The sequence below is a fragment of the Salmo trutta genome, chromosome 11 (assembly GCF_901001165.1).
Source record: "Salmo trutta chromosome 11, fSalTru1.1, whole genome shotgun sequence".
NCBI classification, from domain to species: domain Eukaryota; kingdom Metazoa; phylum Chordata; class Actinopteri; order Salmoniformes; family Salmonidae; genus Salmo; species Salmo trutta.
Genome location: NC_042967.1, coordinates 6,838,750 through 6,859,037, shown reverse-complemented (window position 1 = coordinate 6,859,037; position 20,288 = coordinate 6,838,750). Strand labels below are relative to the sequence as shown.

The 20,288-nt window shown below is 41.8% G+C and overlaps 1 protein-coding gene across 1 annotated transcript; it reads right to left on the bottom strand.

Annotated features, from left to right (window-relative positions):
* Nucleotides 1–7,602: 7,602 nt before the first annotated feature.
* On the bottom strand, nt 7,603–20,017 carry LOC115202177 (N-acylneuraminate cytidylyltransferase-like). Its single transcript, XM_029766122.1, has 8 exons — nt 19,612–20,017; nt 18,567–18,709; nt 17,392–17,547; nt 14,567–14,697; nt 14,091–14,185; nt 12,525–12,696; nt 9,611–9,773; nt 7,603–7,899 (listed from the first exon to the last, which is right to left on the bottom strand). Exons 1-8 carry the CDS (start codon nt 19,830–19,832, stop codon nt 7,685–7,687), a joined length of 1,296 nt encoding a protein of 431 aa, XP_029621982.1. The 5' UTR covers nt 19,833–20,017; the 3' UTR covers nt 7,603–7,684.
* Nucleotides 20,018–20,288: the final 271 nt, after the last annotated feature.

The following is a 20,288-nucleotide window of genomic DNA, read 5'->3' as shown; positions in this document are numbered from 1 at the left end:
AACAAAAAGTGTTAAACAAATCAAAATATATTTTAGATTCTTTAAAGTAGCTACCCTTTGCCTTGATGACAGCTTTGCACACTCTTGGCATTCTCTCAACCAGATTTACCTGGAATCCATTTGAAAACGAAAGATCAAGAAATTCTACTCTAGATATGAAAGTGCTGTACTTTAATGTGGCTGTCTAAAGTTAAGATGTTATCTGTCATCTAAAAGTGTCCTCAGCAATCTACACACAAAACCCAATAATGACAAAGCAAAAACAGGTTTTTATCAATCTTTGCAAATGTCTTAATTAAAAACATACCTTATTTACATAAGTATTCAGACCCTTTGCTATGAGACTCGAAATTGAGCTCAGGTGCATCCCGTTTCCATTGAACCACCTTGATGTTTCTACAACTTGATTGGAGTCCACCTGTGGTAAATTCAATTGATTTTACATGATTTGGACAGGTTCACACCTGTCTATATAAAGGTCCCACAGTTGACAGTGCATGTCAGAGCAAAAACCAAGCCATGAGGTCGAAGGAGTTCCGAGACAGGATTATGTCGAGGCGCAGATCTGGGGAAGAGAACCAAAAAAATGATGTAGTATTGAAGGTCCCCAGAACGCAGTAGCCTCATTCCTAAATGGAAGAAGTTTAAAACCACAAAGACTCTTCCTAGAGCTGGCCGCCCGGCCAAACAGAGTAATCGGGGGAGAAGGGTCTTGGTCAGGGAGATGACCAAGAACCCGATGGTCACTCTGACAGAGCTCTACGAGTTCCTCTGTGGAGATGGGAGAACCTTCCAGAAGGACAACCATCTCTGCAGCACTCCACCAATCAGGCCTTTATGGTAGAGGGACCAGACAGAAGCCACTCCTCAGTAAAAGGCACATGACAGCCCGCTAAGAGTTTGCCAAAAGGCACCTAAAGGACTCAGACCATGATAAACAAGATTCTCTGATCTGATGAAACCAAGATTGAACTATTTGGCCTGAGTGCCACGTCCAATGGAAACCTGGCACCATCCCTACGGTGAAGTATGGTGTTTGCAGAATTATGCTGTGGGGATGTTTTTCAGCGGCAGGGACTGGGAGACTAGTCAGGACCGAGGGAAAGATGAACTGAGCAAAGTACAGAGAGAACCTTGATGATACCCTGCTCAGGACCTCAGACTGAGGACAACAACCCTAAGCACACAGCCAAGACAATGCAGGAGTGGCTTCGCAACAAGTCTCTGAATGTCCTTGAGTGGCCCAGCCAGAGCCTGGACTGAACACGATCGAACATCTCTGGAGAATACTTATGTAAATGTTTTATTTTAACTAAATATTCAAATTTCTAAAAACCTGTTTTTGCTTTGTCATTATGAGATGTGTGTGGATTTTGTTTTTTTTCCCTCATCAATCAATTTTAGAATAAGGCTGTAACCTAACAGTGGAAAAAGTCAAGGGGTCTGAATACTTTCCGAAGGCACTGTATATCCCAGTGAGCAAAACTGGTTCAAAAGACGTTAACACAGCAAAACTGTTAGAAAATACATTTTTAACCAGTTATGCTCACTAGGATGTGATAATATAACAAATCACTATAATGGTACAAGTAGGGCAAAATTGGGCATGTTATAAACCTGTAGGTTTTCGCTCCAACTATAGTCAAGCACAGCGGATTCTAATAATTAGTTGGCTGATTAACTGAATCAGGTTAGTTACAACTGGGGTTGGATTGAAAACCTACAGGTCTGTCAGTCAACAACGGATTTAAACCAATGAAGCTCTTGGATATGGTCATGTGACGTGGAGAGAAACCCATCCCGTTGGGCAGTAGCATCGTGAATCAATCACTCATCGACAGGTCCGTCTGCCCTGCTCAAAATTCACGATTTATAATCTACTGATTGTGCTCAGGCATTTCAAATCAATCAAGTCAGGCTAGTTTTCTACTGCTCCTCCCAATGGAAGCCCCCATTGACAACGGGAGGATCAAATGATTGTGTTTACTGTATGTGTGTGTGAGAGAGAAGGTGTGTTTGTGTTTCCAGGAGGTTGGGGTTGAAGAGGGGCCTTCAGATGGAGATGGGACACACGATGATCTTGTCTTCCAGCATGACGCTGGTTACCAGGAAGAAGATATACAGTAAAAACATGAGGCCTCCCAGAAACTTGCTCATCTTCCACTTGCAGGAGGCAATGGAGATGATGACGAAGAGCAACATGAGGACGATGGCGCAGAACAGGCTGTTGCTGCTCACCTGCACCGCCTTGAAGTCATTGACTAGGCCGTAGATGAGCCAAGGGAACAGCAGGCTGCAAGGGTAGAAGGAGAAACAGAGAAATCACATGTACTGTCTAGAGTAGACTATATGGTGGTAAAGTGAAGTTTGCTTAGAAAGACAGAAGCAGAGAGAGAGGCCAGGAGTTAGACTTGAAGGAGAGAGGTTGAGAGGCACTGGAGGATGTAATACAATATATACTGCCTTGAGAAAATATTCACACTGCTTGACTTTTTCCACATTTTGTTACAAGGTGGGATCAAAATTTAATGTCATTTTTTGTCAATGAATTACACAAAATAATCAATAATGTCAAAGTGGAAGAAAAATTGTAACGTTTGTAAAAATATATTATATATAAGAACACTATCTTGATTGCATAAGTATTCAACCCCCCTGAGTCAATACTAGTTCAAGTTACATTTGGCAGTGATAACAGCTGTGATTCTTTCTAGGTAAGTCTCTTAAGAGCTTTGCAGACCTGAATTTTACAATATTTGCACTTTATTCTTTAAAAATTCTTAATTCTCTGTCATCTTGATTGTTGATCATTGCTAGATAGCCATGTTCATGTCTTGCCATAGATTTTTTTTAGATAATTTAAGTTAACTTTAACTTGGTTACTCAGGAACATTCAATGTCATCTTGGTAATCAACTCCAGTGTATATTTGGCCTCGTGTTTTAGGTTATTCTTCTGCTGAAAGGTGAATGTGTCTCCCAGTGTCTGTTGGAAAGCAGCGAACCAGGGTTTCCTCTAGTATTTTGCCTGTGCTTAGCTATATTCTGTTTTCATTTTATCCACCAAAAAACTCCCTAGTCCATGCTGATGACAAGCATACCCATAACATGATGCAGTCACCATCATGCTTGGAAATATGAAGAGTGGTACTCAGTGATGTTTTGGATTTAGCCGAACATAACGCTTTGTATTCAGCATGTGTTAATTGCCCACCCAAAAAACTCTAGCTTTTCGTTTGTAATGAATTTGTAAATATTTCTTGAAACATAATTACACTTTGACATTATGGTGTATTGTGTGTAGGCCACTGACCTAAAATCTCAATATAATCTGGGTACCAGTCTCAGGTTTACCACTCACTGCAATCCATGCAGGGCCGGCTCTAGCCTTTTGGGGGTCCTAAACAAGATTTTGTTGGTGGCCCCCCACCTCGTGGCAGAGCATTTTAGTGGTTCCCCCTCTTGACGGTTGAGAGAAAATGTACATTTCCAGCAATTCTATACATTTTGCAATGGGGTGGAGAGAAAATGGTGCAGCTTTATAAAACAATGCATATGACGCCATGCCACATTACAATTATTTTCTTTTCATTTATGAGTACATCATATAGCATTTCACAAATTGCAAGCAAAATACAGTACAGAAGTAAACAACCAAGCCCACAAGAATCTCAAATTAATGTCCTACTACATTCAAAAACATTAAGACAAAATTAAAAAGGGGTGAGGAAAAACAATCAAAATCGCCTATAAATGAATGTCATATATATATATATATATATATATATATTGCGTGCACAATAATTAGACAAATTGTATTCCTCAGGATTCATTTTATTGTTGAACAAACACAATGCTCACAGTCAATCAAATGTTATTGAACCTCAAACCTGAATGTTTAACAAAGGAAAAGTGAGTTGTCTTTCTCAGGGGAATATAAGTGTGCAGAATTATTAGGCAACTAAATTACAAAAATAATTTCTCCCAACTTATTTATTCTCAATTTTTAGACTAAGTGTAACATAAGTAACCCAAAATGACAAATAACATTTTTGGCCTTTCAAAAATATCCAGTAACCAATATAGCCAGCCTTCTTTTCAATAACTGTCATGAGCCTTCCATCCATGGAGTCTGTCAGTTTCTTGATCTGTTCACGATCAACTTTCACTGAAGCAGCAACCACAGCCTCCCAAATGCTGTTCAAAAGAGGTGTATTGTCTTCCCTCACTGTAAATCTCACGTTTGAGAAGGGCTCACAAGTCCTCAATAGGATTTAAGTCCGAATGAGGAAGGGAGGCCAGGTCATCTTTGAGGCCCTTGCTGGCTAGCCAAGCAGTGGGGTACTTGGATGCAGGTGATGGAGCATTGTCCTGTATAAAGATCATGGGCTTCTTGAATGCTGAGGACTTCTTCCTGTACCACTGGTTGAAGAAATAATCTTCCAGAAACCGGCAGTAGGTTTGGTAGTTGCGTTTCAGTCCATCTTCAACCCAAAAAGGTCCAACTACCTCATCCTTAATGATAGCAGCCTATACCAGTACCCCTCCTCCACCTTGCTGGCGCCTGACTCGAAGTGGTGCCCTGTGTCCATTACTGATCCAGCCACAGGCCCATCCATCTGGTCCATCAAGAGTCACTCATTTCATCTGTCCATAAAACCTTTGAAAAATCTGTCTTCAGGTATTTCTTTGCCCAATCTTGACGCTTCAACTTGTGAATCTTATTCAGTGGTGGTCGTGTTTCAGCCTTCTTGACCTTGGCCATGTCTCTGAGCACTTGACACCTTGTACTTCTGGACACTGCAGGTAGGTTGCAGTTCTGGAATATGGTGGCACTGGAGGAGAATGGGTTCCTGTTAGCTTGACGTTTAATTCTTAAGTCTTTTGCAGTTAATTTGCACCGTTTCTTCTCCATGCGTTTTTTTGCGCCACAGTTGACTATTCGCAACAAACCGTTTGATTGTCCGGTGGTCATGCCTCAATAGTTTAGCTATTTCAATAGTGTTGCGTCCGTCAAAGGCATTTTACAATTTTTGACTTTGGCCCATTTTACCTGAGGTAATGAAGCTGCCTAATAATTATGCACACCTTGATAAACTCAGCAAAAAAAGTAATGTCCCCTTTTCAGGACTCTGTCTTTCAAAGATAATTCGTAACAATCGAAGTAACTTCACATATCTTTGTAAATGGTTTTAACAATATTTCCCCATGCTTGTTCAATGAACCATAAACAATTAATGAACATGCACCTGTGGAACGGTCGCTAAGACACTAACAGCTTACAGACGGTAGGCAATTAAGGTCACAGTTATGAAAACTTCGGACACTAAAGAGGCATTTCTACTGACTCTGAAAAACACCAAAAGAAAGATGCCCAGGGTCCCTGCTCATCTGCGTGAACGTGCCTTAGGCATGCTGCAAGGAGGCACAAGGACTGCAGATGTGGCCAGGGCAATAAATTGCAATGTCCGTACTGTGAGACGCCTAAGAGGGAGGGAGATAGGACAGACAGCTGATCGTCCTCGCAGTGGCAGACCATGTGTAACAACACCTGCACAGGATCGGTACATCCGAACATCACACCTGCGGGACAGGTCCAGGATGGCAACAACAACTGCCCGAGTTACACCAGGAACGCACAATCCCTCCATCAGTGTTCAGACTGTCTGCAATAGGCTGAGAGAGGATGGACTGAGGGCTTGTAGGCCTGTTGTAAGGAAGGTCCTCACCAGACATCACCGGCAACAACGTCGCCTATGGGCACAAACCCACCGTCGCTGGACCAGACAAGACTGGCAAAAAGTGCTCTTCACTGACGAGTCGCGGTTTTGTCTCACCAGAGGTGATGGTCGGATTCGCGTTTATCATCAAAGGCATGAGCATTACACAGAGGCCTGTACTCTGGAGCGGGATGGATTTGGAGGTGGAGGATCCGTCATGGGGGCGGTGTCACAGCATCATCGGACTGAGCTTGTTGTCATTGCAGGCAATCTCAACGCTGTGCGTTACAGGGAAGACCTTCCTCATGTGGTACCCTTCCTGCAGGATCATCCTGACATGACCCTCCAGCATGACAATGTGACAATGCCACCAGCCATACTGCTTGTTCTGTGCGTGATTTCCTGCAAGAGAGGAATGTCAGTGTTCTGCCATGGCCAGCGAAGAGCCCGGATCCCAATCCCATTGAGCACGTCTGGGACCTGTTGGATCGGAGGGTGAGGGCTAGGGCCATTCCCCCCAGAAATGTCTGGGAACTTGCACATGCATTCATGGAAGAGTGGGGTAACATCTCACAGCAAGAACTGGCAAATCTGGTGCAGTTCATGAGAAGATGCACTGCAGTACTTAATGCAGCTGGTGGCCACACCAGATACTGAATATAACTTTTGATTTTGACCCCCCCTTTGTTCAGGGACACATTAGTCACATGTCTGTGGAACTTGTTCAGTTTGTCTCAGTTGTTGATTCTTGTTATGTTCATACAAATATTTACACATGTTAAGTTTGCTGAAAATAAACGCAGTTGACAGTGAGAGGACGTTCCTTTTTTTTGCTGAGTTTATAAGGTGTTATTCACTTTCACCACATCCACCCTCATTACACAAATATGATTAAATCCAATAAGCATTCAAGTTTATATGGTTTAGAGTTGGAAAATGTGCATAGAAATAATGATAAGATCAGAATACTCACTTGCCTAAATTGTGCACGCAGTGTGTATATATATATATATATATATACACACACACACTGACTATTTGTCAACACTAAACACAACCTGTAAAAAAACACCTCAGCCTGAGCTAAGTGCATGAAAGTGAGTAAATACTCCATTCCAGAACTCCAGAGAAAGTAATGAGGATTGTCAATAAGCTTCAAGGTCGTTTAGCCTAATCTTTAGCACAGGCATGTGTTTGGGTTTGTCTGATAGTCTAGAATAAAATAACCTGAGTGCCAGTCTGTTTCTGCTCTCTTGTTAACTCTTTTTGGAATTGTAATGCCAAATATGTTTGGAGTGACAAGAAGCTGGCAAGCAAGCAAAAACAGACTGGCACTCAGGCTTCAAGAATGCAACTCTTTGTTTAGAACATATCTGAGCCAGATTAGAGTTAGAGCACATTCTAAAGTTTAGGATGTATCTCTGTGACTTTAGAACACATTCTAGAGTTTAGAATGCATCTCTGTGACTTTAGAACACATTCTAGAGTTTAGAATGTAGCTCTGTGACTTGAGAGCACATTCTAGAGTTTAGAATGTAACTCTGTGACTTTAGAGCACATTCTAGAGTTTAGAATGCATGTCTGTGACTTTAGAACACATTCTAGAGTTTAGAATGTAGCTCTGTGACTTTAGAGCACATTCTAGAGTTTAGAATGCATGTCTGTGACTTTAGAACACATTCTAGAGTTTAGAATGCATGTCTGTGACTTTAGAGCACATTCTAGAGTTTAGAATGCATGTCTGTGGCTTTAGAACACATTCTAGAGTTTAGAATGTATCTCTGTGACTTTAGAACACATTCTAGAGTTTAGAATGCCTGTCTGTGACTTTAGAGCACATTCTAGAGTTTAGAATGCATGTCTGACTTTAGAACACATTCTAGCGTTTAGAATGTATCTCTGTGACTTTAGAACACATTCTAGAGTTTAGAATGCATGTCTGTGACTTTAGAACACATTCTAGAGTTTAGAATGCCTGTCTGTGGATGCGGTCCTGTTCCATCTGAGACTTGGCCTTCTTCTTGAGCAGCAGGATGTGTTCCGAAAACTCCCTCACAGCCCCCCGGCCTGCAGCACTGTGGCAGGAGTATTTAGCAGCATTGATCGCCACCACTGGGGCGTCCCGGGGTACTGCACTCAGCCCTGCCAGGTTCAGACAGTCAACATCTGGTGCATCGTTACCTGTAGGAGGGATGGAATGCAGGGGTGAGATGAGTTTGTTTATCTATTAAAGTGTCCATAAGGTGGTTCTGGAAGTATTCATAGGATAATTAGTATGTTGCAAAAACACAACATGGAAAAAAAATATGCAAAAACATTACATGATTTAAGGAAATCATCCCCATTTTATTTTATTTTTAGTTTCCAATTTTGGGCTTAGGGAAATCTTAGAAATTAATTACTGAAATCATACACTGAACAAAAAATAAACGCAACATGCAACAATTGAGGCTACAGTTCATATGAGGAAATCAGTCAATTAAAATAAATTCATTAGGCCTTAATCTATGGATTTGACATAACTGGGAATACAGATGGTCACAGACACCGTGAATAAAATAAAGTAGGGGCGTGGATCAGAAAACCAGTTAGTATCTGGTGTGACCACCATTTGCCTCATGCAGCGCAACACATCTCCTTCACATAGATTTGATCAGGCTGTTGATCGTGACCTGTGGAATGTTGTCCCACTCTTCAATGGCTGTGCGAAGTTGCTGGATATTGGTGGGAACTGGAACACGCTGTCGTACACGTCTATCCAGAGCATCCCAAACATGCTCAATGGGTGACATGTCTGGTGAGTATGCAGGCCATGGAAGAACTGGGACATTTTCAGCTTCCAGGAATTGTGTGCAGATCCTTGCAACATGGGGTAGTGCATTATTATGCTGAAACATGAGGTGATGGCGGCAGATGAATGGCATGACAATGGGCCTCTGGATCTCGTCACAGTATCTCTGTGCATTCAAATTGCCATTAATAATATGCAATTGTGTTTCTGCCTATACCATAACCTCACCTCTACCATTGGGCACTCTGTTCACAACGCTGACTTCAGCAAACCGCTCGCCCACATGATGCCCTACACGCTGTCTGCCATCGGTATAGATGAAACCGAGATTTGTCCATGAAGAGCATGCTTCTCCAGCGTTCCAGTGGACATTGAAGGTGAGCATTTGCCCACTGAAGTCGGTTACGACGCCAAACCGCAGTCAGGTAAAGACCCTGGTGAGGACGACGAGCAAGCAGATAAGCTTCCCTGAGACGGTTCCTGACAGTTTTTGCTAATATTATTTGGTTGTGCAAACCCACAATTTCATCAGCTGTCCGGGAGGCTGGTCTTAGATGAAAAACTGCACATTTTAGAGTGGCATTTTATTATCCCCAGCACAAGGTGCACCTGTGTAACGATTATGCTGTTTAAATCAGGTTCTTGATATGCCACACATGTCAGTTGGATGGACTATATTGGCAAAGGAGAAATGCTCACTAACAGGGATGTAAACACATTTGTGCACAACATTTTAGAGAAATGATAATTTTGTGCGTATGGAAAATTTTGGGGATCTTTTATTTCAGCTCATGTTTCATGGGACCAACCCGTTACATGTTACATTTATAGTTCTGTTCAGTATATAAATTGATTAAATTTAAATTGAATCTCAATTTCTCCAGGACTTGACAGCTGACATCACCCTTCTCACATTGCCCATAAATATTAATTGACTGACAGTGACATGAACTCTGCCAGTAGTTTTCTGCCTAACCTACATGCAGAAGGCAAAAAGAGAGCCACTTTACAAATGATCATTAAACAAGTAAATGTAGTAGTAATATTAGTAGTAGTAGTGAATAGTAGTAGTCAGTTAAGGGAAAAGAATAGTGAGTTTACCCATATAGGCAACTTTCTTCCAGTCCAGATCCCTGTCGACCATCATGGCTTTGGCCTCACCCTGGATGTCCTTGCCCAGCTGTCTGACCTCGCAGCCCGTTCTCTGGGACAGCTTGTCAGCCAAGGCCTTGGTCAGGTCCTCATTGGACGAGATCAGGATCACCTGGAGGAGACAGCATAAAAAACTTGATTTATTGTCTAAGTTTTCTATGCAGGCTCTGATTTGTGCTTTTTTTGTGTGTGTGTGTGTGGGGGGGGGGGGGGAATTAGATTGTTAAATTAGTCTAGCAGCCAGCTTTCTAAACTTGTGGTAAGCATGGTCGAACTGCCGACCAGGGTGGGTCCAATGGGTCATCAGTTATCATTAAAAACGGCAAAGGTTTGCCTCCACCCTATTGCAAAATGTGTAGAATTGAAGGAAATTTGCTGTAAAACTGACAAAATTGATTATTGACCTCTGCCTGACCTGTACCTTTTGGACTCTGATCTGGATTACTGACCTCTGCCTGACCCGAGACTGCCTGTCGTTCTGTACCTTTTGGACTCTGATCTGGATTACTGACCTCTGCCTGCCCTTGACCTGTCGTTTTGCCTGCCCCCTGTTCTAGTAATAAACTGTGTTACTTCGACACTGTCTGCATCTGCGTCTTCTCCTGAAACGTGATACACATGACAGCTAGAGTAAATAGTAGCCTGTGTGTGTTTTAATGTGTGGTGGTTTCAGTGATGAGCTGTGGCTTATCTAGATGTACCAGGGGCAGACAGTAACTTGGCTACTGTGCTGGACTCGGGGATCTAACAGGGGTTTATATTTTTTATAGCATGGCTTTTAAATGAAATTAGATGTTTGTGACTTATGTTAATCTAATATATACACAGTGCACAAAACATTAAACACACTTCCTAATATTGAATTGCTAATATCAATTCATTGGGTCATGGACTCTATAAGGTGCCGAATGCGTTCCACAGGGATGCTGGCCCATGTTGACTCCCACAGTTGTGCCACGTTGGCTGGATGTCCTTTGGGTGGTGGACCATTCTTGATACACACAGGAAACTGCTGAGTGTGAAAAACCCAGCAGCGTTGCAGTTCTCGGCACAAACCGGTGCGCCTGGCACCTACTGCCGTACCCCGTTCAAAGGCACTTCAATCTTTTGTCTTGCCCATTCACCCTCTGAATGGCACACATACACAATCCACGTCTCAATTGTCTCAAGGCTTAAAAATCCTTCTTTAACCTGTCTCCTCCCCTTCATCTACACTGAATGAAGTGGATTTAACAAGTGACATCAATAAGGGATCATATTTCACCTGGTGAGCTTGTCATGGACAGAGCAGGTGTTCTTAATGTTTTGTACACTGTGTATATATACCTTGTAAGAATTTGTATCTGTCGTGTGAATGTTGCCGTTTTTTTTGTTTACTATATATCTTTATTTTATCAGACTTGCCACAACTGAAGTGTCTTCTGGGAAAATAAAGTAATTATATTCTGATACTATATCAGAAGGTCCGGTCACACAAATTTCCTAGATGGCAAAGGTTCGGATGGATATTGTCATTTATCAGCATATTAACAAACCTCAACCTCGCAACCCCAAACTGTTCGCACCCCTCTTCTTGGCAGAGAGAAAAATGTGCAGTTTTAAAACTATTTACCTGCAATTCTACACATTATGCCATGGTGCGAAGGGAAAGTGTAGCAGTTAAGATAATTTCCTGCAATTCTACACATTTTCCATGTCTTATGTGTGTTCAGATCATATCATGAGTCAAATCCTGACAAAATGTCCCCCTCCCCCCAAATTGTATTTATATTCATATAATTATTATTTTTAAAACTCGGTCAGAACCCGCAGTCCGTACTGACCCCGTTCTTGGTCCGGATCACAGTCCGCCTATTTTTTTTATTTAACTAGGCAAGTCAGTTAAGAACAAATTCTAATTTACATTGACGGCCTACCGGGGAACAGTGGGTTAACTGCCTTGTTCAGGGACAGAACACCACATTTTTACCTTGTCAGCTCGGGGATACGATCCAGCAGCCTTTCGGTTAACCACTAGGCTACCTGCCGCCCCTGTTGAGTATGGATGACCTGTAACTTCACTGTCAAAACAGTGAATTGTCTGCTCTTCTTTATATGTAATTGGGAAATTTAAGATGACTAAAGTTCATATTTAGTTTAGAGTAATCAGCACAATGTTTACCATATTTTGAGTTCCTGAAATACACATGATTTCCAGTGTTCTATTTGTGACACTCAAGGTTCAGGTTGATGGTCACTAGACTTTATACTGAATGTTATGGATTATTCTCCTATCTGTTGATAGTGGTTGATGCCAGACTGGAAGTACAAGGACCGAGGACACACTGATTATTCACTGTTGTATTGTACTGATGACATCCTGTAAACACTGTGATTCTGTAGCAGCTGAGAAACTCACTGCCTTTTGTTTTGTCTTCCTACAAGCCTCTTGGGCTGGTGTTTACAGAACATTTGGTGCTGTCTGATTAGGATAGAAAGGCCCCATCTCCAAGAGGTCAGTTAGACATTTTCTCTGCTTCTGGGCTGGATGGTGTCTCCCTGTTGCAACTTGTAATAAAACCGATATATTTTTGATTGACTTTACCAACGCTCTCCTTTTTATTCACCTGGAAATTCCTACTACAACATCGACAACACATGTATTTGTGGAAGCAGTAATCACATGATTGGGATTCTCTTTCAACTGTAAAAAATAAAGTAAAGCCTGTCTGTTACTATTTGCTGTTACCATATGGGATCTTTTAAATTCCAATGAATCTACGTCAATCTTCAATCATCAGTATTCATCGCATTATCTTTCTACCGTATCTCTTTTCCCTCTCTGGTGTATGTTCTATATGTTCTATATCTACAGTCTACGTACCTCCACTCCCTCTCTCTGCAGCATGCGAATACCCATGGTATCTCTGGTGTTGACAGAGATCGTCTCCTCTTCAGAGGCAGAGATGAGGACGCGGCCGTCAGTCAGACAGCCTGAGACGTTGCACAGCAGCAGACGCACCACCTCAGGCTTGTCCAGGCCAAAGTAACCAAACCTGGTGAGGAACAACACAAATACAATTGCATCAAATCTTATTTGGCACATGCCTCGTAAACAACTGGTGTAGACTAAAGGTGAAATGCTTACTTACGGGTCATTCCCAACAATCCAGAGAGAGAAAAACGAGTAAAAATTAACTCAAGGAATACATACACAATGAGTAATGATAACTTGGCTATATACACAGGGTACCAGTACCGAGTCAACGAGGTAGTTGAGGTAGATATGTACATACAGGTAAGGATAAAGTGACTAGGCAACGGGGTAGATGAACAGTAACAGCAGCATATGTGATGAGTCAAAAGAGATTAGGACAAAAACGGTCATTGCAGATATTCCAAGTAGCTATAGGTTTACTATTTAGCAGTCATAGCTTAGGGGTCCTGTTGGTTCCAGACTTGGTGCATCGGTACCGCTTGCCATGCGGAAGCAGAGAGAACAGTCTATGATTTAGGTGGCTGGAGACTTTGACCATTTTTAGGGCCTTCCTCTGACACCGCCTGGTATAAAGGTTCTGGGTGGCAGGGAGCTCGGACCCAGTGATGTACTGGGTCATACGCACTACCCTTCGTAGCGCCTTGCGGTCGAATGCCAAGCAGTTGTCATACCAGAACACACAGGGAAATACATTTGTATAACGACTCCTCTGTGTTACATCAATGTTTATTGTGTTGCCTCTTAAGGATCCGCCCCTTTTTTCACATTTTCACCTAAAATGACATACCCAAATCTAACTGCCTGTAGCTCAGGCCCTGAAGCAAGGATATGCATATTCTTGGTACCATTTGAAAGGAATGTAGGACAATATAACACTAGATCTGGTAAAAGATAATACAAAGAAAAAAACAACCGTTCTTTTGTATTTTTTTGTACCATCATCTTTGAAATGCAAGAGAAAGGCCAGAATGTATTATTCCAGCCCAGGTGCAATTTAGATTTTGGCCACTAGATGGCAGCAGTGTATGTGCAAAGTTTTAGACTGATCCAATGAACCATTGCATTTCTGTTCAAAATGTTATATCATGACTGCCCAAATGTGCCTAATTTGTTTATTAATAATGTTTCATGTTCAAAATTGTTCACTCTCCTCAAACAATAACATGGTATTCTTTCACTGTAATAGCTACTGTAAATTGGACAGTGCAGTTAGATTAACAAGAATTTAAGCTTTCTGCCAATATCAGATATGTCTATGTCCTGGGAAATGTTCTTGTTACTTACAACCTCATGCTAATCGCATTAGCCTACGTTAGCTCAACCGTCCCGTGGAAGGGACACCGATTAAGTTTGTTCAAGTAATCACAGAGAGAGAGAGAGAGAGAGAGAGAGAGAGAGAGAGAGAGAGAGAGAGAGAGAGCGTGAAGCTCTGAGTCAGTGACTTCAGAATACCTCAGTACTCTCTGTTCTGCCACGGGCCAATCGATATCCACATCAATATCCACACTGTACTCTGGCAGCATCTCATAGTAAGCCCACTTTCCCCCCTGAGAAAGACAATGCAAGAGAAAGGTGATTTCAATTATCATTTGAAACAACGGCAGTTGACAATAGAATATCTAGAATTATAGATAAGTGGGTCGATCTCTCAGTGTGTCTTTTGTCTCTGGTCAAGCTCACTTTCACTGAATGACTAAACATTATTGATGACCTAAGGAAAATAGGGTTCACCTCCAGCAGCAGACATACACATCAGGGCCAGTATTCATAAAGCTTCTCGGGATAGGAGTGCTGATCTAGAATCAGGTCCTCCCTGCCCATACAATCTTATTAATAATGATAGAAAATGGAAAACTGATCCTAGACCAACACTCCTATCCTGAAACACTTTGTGAATATGGGCCCCGATGGGGTATAGCGCCAGTTACCTGCAGGCCTTCCTCTATTGTCGCTCTGGTATGAATGTAGAAAGATCCGTTCTCACACAGCTCTCCATCCCAGTCCTGTCTCCGGGGCCTGTTAGACGGGTCTATGTTCATTGGCTTGGTGGCAACACTACCTGAAGAGGAGAGAGAAGAAGAATCAATATTAGTTAATAGGTTATAACTAGGGTTAATAGTATCATTAAGTTCGAGGCCTTGGTCAGAATCCTACCCTATGCAACTGGGTCCTGGACTTCCTGGCTGGCCGTCCCCAGGTGGTGAAGGTAGGAAACAACACCTCCACTTCGCTGATCCTCAACACAGGGGCCCCACAGGGGTGCGTAATTAGCCCCCTCCTTTACTCCTGTTCACCTATTACTGCGTGGCCATACATGCCTCTAACTCAATCATCGAGTTTGCAGACGACACAACAGTAGTAGGCCTGATTACCAACAATGACGAGACAGCCTACAGGGAGGAGGTGAGGGCCCTGACGGAGTGGTGCCAGGAAATCGACGGGACAGCAGTGGAGAAGGTGAAAAGCTTCAAGTACACATCACTGACAATCTGAAATGGTCCACCAACACAGACAGTGTGGTGAAGAAGGTGCAATAGCGCCTCTTCGACCTCAGGAGGCTGAAGAAATTCGGCTTGGCCCTTAAGACCCTCACCAACGTTTACAGATGTATAACTGAGAGCATCCTGTCGGGCTGTATCACAGCCTGGTATGGCAACTGCACCGCCCAGAACCGCAGGGCTCTCCAGAGGGTGGTGCGGTCTGCCCAATGCATCACCGGGGCACACTGCCTACCCTCCAGGACACCTACAGCACCCGATGTCACAGGAAGGCAAGAAAGATCATCAAGAACAACAATCACCCGAGCCACTGCCTGTTCACCCCGCTATCATCCAAGAAGGCGAGGTCAGTACAGGTGCATCAAAGTTGAGACTGAAAAACAGCTTCTAACTCAAGGCCATCAGACTGTTAAATAGCCATCACTAGCCGGCTACTACCCAGTTATTCAACCCTGCACCTTAGAGGCTGCTGCCCTGTATACATAGACATGGAATCACTGGTCACTTTAAATGGAACACTAGTTAGTTTAATAATGCTTACATACTGTTTTACTCATTTCATATGTTTATACTGTACTCTACTGTATTTTAGTGAATGCCACTCAGCCATTGCTCGCCCTAATATTTATATATTTCTGAATTCCATTCTTTTACTTTTAGATTTGTGTGTATTGTTGTGAATTGTTAGATACTACTTCACTTTTGGAGTTTGGAACACATGCATTTTGCTACATCTGCATTTTGAGGCTAGGCCGCTTTTTTCTCAATTTCCGCCTGAATGACGTGCCCAAAGTAAACTGCCTGTTACTCAGGCCCTGAAGCCAGGATATGCATATAACTGGTACCATTGGAAAGAAAACACTTTGAAGTTTGTAGAAATGTTAAAATAATGTAGGAGAATATAACACAAAAGATAGGGTAGGAGAAAATCCAAAGAAACACCAACCAGAATTTCTTTTTTTGAGAGAGACCATCCTCTTAGAATGGCAAGTATGTCATACTGAAAATTAGCTCCCTGGATGCAATTCCTATGGCTTCCACAGGGTTTCAGCAGTCTGTTTTCAAGGTTTCAGGCTTGTAACTTCAAAAATGAATAAGAAATATCAGTTTTAGTACAGGGACTTGGAAATTTGTGTTTGGGCGTGCCATGAAGACAGGACGCACCTGCTAAAATCGGTTTCCTATTGAACATACTTCTTTCCGTAAGAAATATTATATTTTGATTACATTTTAGGGTATCTGAGGAGTAAATAGAAACGTATTTTGACTCGTTGAAACAAAGTTTAGGGGTAGATTTTCGGATTCCTTTCTCTGCATGTTGAACGAGTGGATTACTCAAATCGATGGTGCCAACTAAACTGACTTTTTGGGATATAAAGAAGGATTTTATCTAACAAAACGACACTACATGTTATAGCTGGGACCCTTTGGATGACAAATCAAAGGAAGATTTTCAAAAAGTAAGTGAATATTTAATCGCTATTTGTGAATTTATGAAGCCTGTGCCAGTGGAGAAATATTTTGATATGGGGAGCCGTCCTCAAACAATCGCATGGAATGTTTTCGCTGTAATAGCTACTGTAAATCAGACAGTGCAGTTAGATTAACAAGAATTTAAGCTTTCCACCGATATAAATGTTTAATATCCATGATTTTTATGATTATTTATTTGAATTGCGCGCCCTCAAGTTTCACCGGAAGTTGTCCCGCTAGCAGGACGCCTAGCCCTTAAAGGTTATGTCTACTAAATATGTATGTGACCAATAACATTTGATTTGATTAGATTTTCCTGGTCCAGAGAAAAAAACGTACTTGTCTAATCACCCCTCATCTCTCTATTGTGATACACAGTGATTGGTGGTGGATGGGATGACTTCCATGTATTGTGCTTGTGAAAGGCACTATATAAACAATTCATTATCATTGAGAATTAGCATCTTACAACAAGCTATATTGGGTAGGCGTTTTCAAATACAACATATCTAGGTCACTCAAGTTTTTCCTGGCTATGTTGATGTGGCCAGGGCAAACTCCTGACACAATTTATTAAGTAAGGGACAGTTTTTTTCTCAGGCACAGATTAAGCCTAATCCTAGACTACAAAGAATTTAATGGAGATTCTCCATTTACCTTTTTTTTAAATCCAGGACTAGGGGTAATCTGTGTCCAGGAAAACAAACCTGTGTGTAAGGCCCTAAACATAACACAAGGCTATCCCGGAAGTACCCTAAACATAACACAAGTCTATCCCATACCTCCTTTCTTGACCTCCTGCCAGCGGAAGTGGTGTTGTCGGGCCACGGCGAAGACAGACGTGAAGCCCTGATTGGTGATCAACTCCAGGGCCTCCTTCAGGTGGAAGGGGTGCAAGCAGGGAGACGTAGCCTGGATGTGACAGATCACATTCACCTCTGGAGGAAGTCAACACAACCCAGCAGATATTTGATTTATCCATTATTTAATCAGATAGTCATATGATAGAAGATATGAATAAACCTATATATGGTCACTGTTGACATTTGTAGCTACGGAGTGAGTCCCACATTATTTGGATAAACTCCTATTCATGGGTTGTCTATAGTCACTCTCACACTATCAATAAAATATCAATTGAAACTCTGTTTATAATCTATATACAATTTGTTAGGATTAGGGTAATGTTGAGATTAGAAATTGAATTAAAAGACAACACAACGTGAGCATTTTCATTTATGACAGTCGTGCTGGTTTTGTTTCTACCTAGCTAGACACGAACGGTCACTGATTGGCTGGAGAGTGGAGAGTTAGACCGCACATCTGGTTTCCCAGCAAGTGGTTCTCAGGTTCTGATTAAAAGGCAGGAATGAAAACCTGCAGCAGGCATACCGGCCCTGGAGGTCGAATGTATCAAGTGTCTCAGAGGAGGACCACTGATTTACAATCAGTTTTGCCTCAAATAACACAATGAATACAACTACATGGGCAGGGGGGACCTGATCCTAGATCATTATTCTTGCTCTGAGATGCTTGATACATACCGCCCCAGAGCCGTAGTCTAGCTAGTAGCTAAATATGTTCTTCTGCATATTTTCCATTAACGGCTGGCATCTATAACAAAGTGCTGCCTAAGAGTCCTAACAACAACAACAAAAATAAAAAGAGTCCTAACAAAGACAGTGAAGCATCAAAGAGGGTGAGATTTTGTCACAATAAATTATAACAAACGTTGATACTTCCCTGTTGCCATTGAGTAAATCACAATTGTATTATCTTGATTCCTCACACTTCCCTCCTTGTCTCCTTCTCACAGCACATTGGAGCAGAAGATTTGCAGATCTCCTCCACTCAGATCTCCTCCTCTCAGATCTCCTCCTCTAATGCATTTTGAGAAGGAGGCAAGGAGTGAGGACATGAGGAATCAAGAAAATTACCATTGAGATTCACCCCTTACCTGGGTTTAATCTGGCAAATTCCTGGATAGTGTCGAGAGAGCTGGAAGAGTCTTTGGACACCTCTGGGCTCCTGCGGTGAACCTGAGCTCCCCATGCCTTGGCCACCTTCTCAATGTTATCATGATCAGTTGATACCCACACACTGGTGGGAGAAAGAAATGAAGAAGTTGATTCCTCAGGCTTTGTAACAAGTAGGCAGTGATGGAAGAAGGACCCAATTGTCATCCTTGAGTAAAAGTAAAGATACCTTTATAGAAAATGACTCAAGTAAAAGTGAAAATCACCCAATAAAATACTACTTGAGTAAAAGACTAAAAAGTATTTGGTTTTAAATATACTTAAGTATCAAAAGTATAAATGATTTTCTTGTTTTTTTTATGGATAGGCAGGGGCACACTCCAACACTCAGACATGACTTACAAATTAAGAGTTTGTGTTTACTGAGTCTGCCAGATCAGAGGCAGTTGGGATGACCAAGAATGTTCTCTTTATAAGTGTGTGAAATGGACCATTTTCATGTCCTTGTAAGCATTCAACATGTAACGAATACTTTTGAGTATCAGGGAAAATTGATGGAGTAAAAAGTAAATTATTTTCCTTAGAAATGTAGTGGAGTAAGAGTACTCAAACATATAAATAGTAAAGTAAAGTACAGATACCCCCCCAAAAACGACATAAGTACTACTGCAAAGTATTTTTACTTAAGTACACCACTGTAAGTAGGCTACATCAATGCAATCCGGTCTTGCGTGGCAAAGTCAGAGACAGCTACTTTTTAAACATCCTCTTGACAAAGTATTTCAATAAGAATTTGACATGGGGTTTATATTCACACACAAACAATTAATAATGTACAGATATGACTAGATGCATCAATCATCATAGACAACATAGACTTTATCACTAGGATGAACAATATTATCCGAGCACGCAAAACATGAATGTCACATGCATTTGGTGCAGCTAGTTATTATTAACAGCCTCAGAGCAAATCCATATGCTGTAGCTACATTGGAAAGTCATTTGTAGATCGAACTGAATCACCTGTCGAACTGTTTGGAATCCACGGCAGCTCTCAGAACCCATCCGATGAGCGGGACACCGGCCAGAACTTTGATATTCTTCAGGGGGATCCCCTTACTGCCTCCCCTAGCTAGGACCAGGGCTGAAATGTGTATCTTCTCGCTGCTGTCTTTGAAAAACGTTGTTTTTCCGTCTATCACATCTTCAAATCCAGATAGTGTACGTTTTCTTGCAGCAGCCATTTGCCTGTGCTGATGAAGTCTATATTGGTCTGCTAATACAGGACGAATAAAAGACTAGCGCACTACTTTCGTGAAACAATTTAAACTAAATGTATTGGATTGTTAACCAGCATTTGTAACGTGAGTCTGATCATTATCTGTACAGAACAGTTAATCTGAAAATACTTTGTGGAATATGAAATACTTGCTTGATATACAGTACCGGTCAAAAGTTTGGACACGCCTACTGATTCAAGGGTTTTTCTTTATTTTACTGGATTGGGTTTTGTAGGCTGCAATCCAATATATGTCTTCCAATTATGCGACTGTTTTCGGCATCCAAAGATTATCCAACTTGAATAAACGCTTAGAGGTAAAGATGACTAGTGGTGTAGTCTACGGCGATACGGATATCACTTATTATTGTTATCTACATAGCGCATTGATGTGAATCACACTGCTGTTCTCTCATTTAGG

Coding starts and splice junctions, on each gene's coding strand:
- LOC115202177 (XM_029766122.1), bottom strand. CDS start 19,832: ATGGCTGCTGCAAGAAAACGTACACTATCTGGATTTGAAGATGTGATA. Junction 14,186..14,566: donor CAATAGAGGAAGGCCTGCAG/GTAACTGGCGCT, acceptor TGTCTTTCTCAG/GGGGGAAAGTGGGCTTACTA. Junction 12,697..14,090: donor GCAGAACAGAGAGTACTGAG/GTATTCTGAAGT, acceptor GTTCCTCACCAG/GTTTGGTTACTTTGGCCTGG.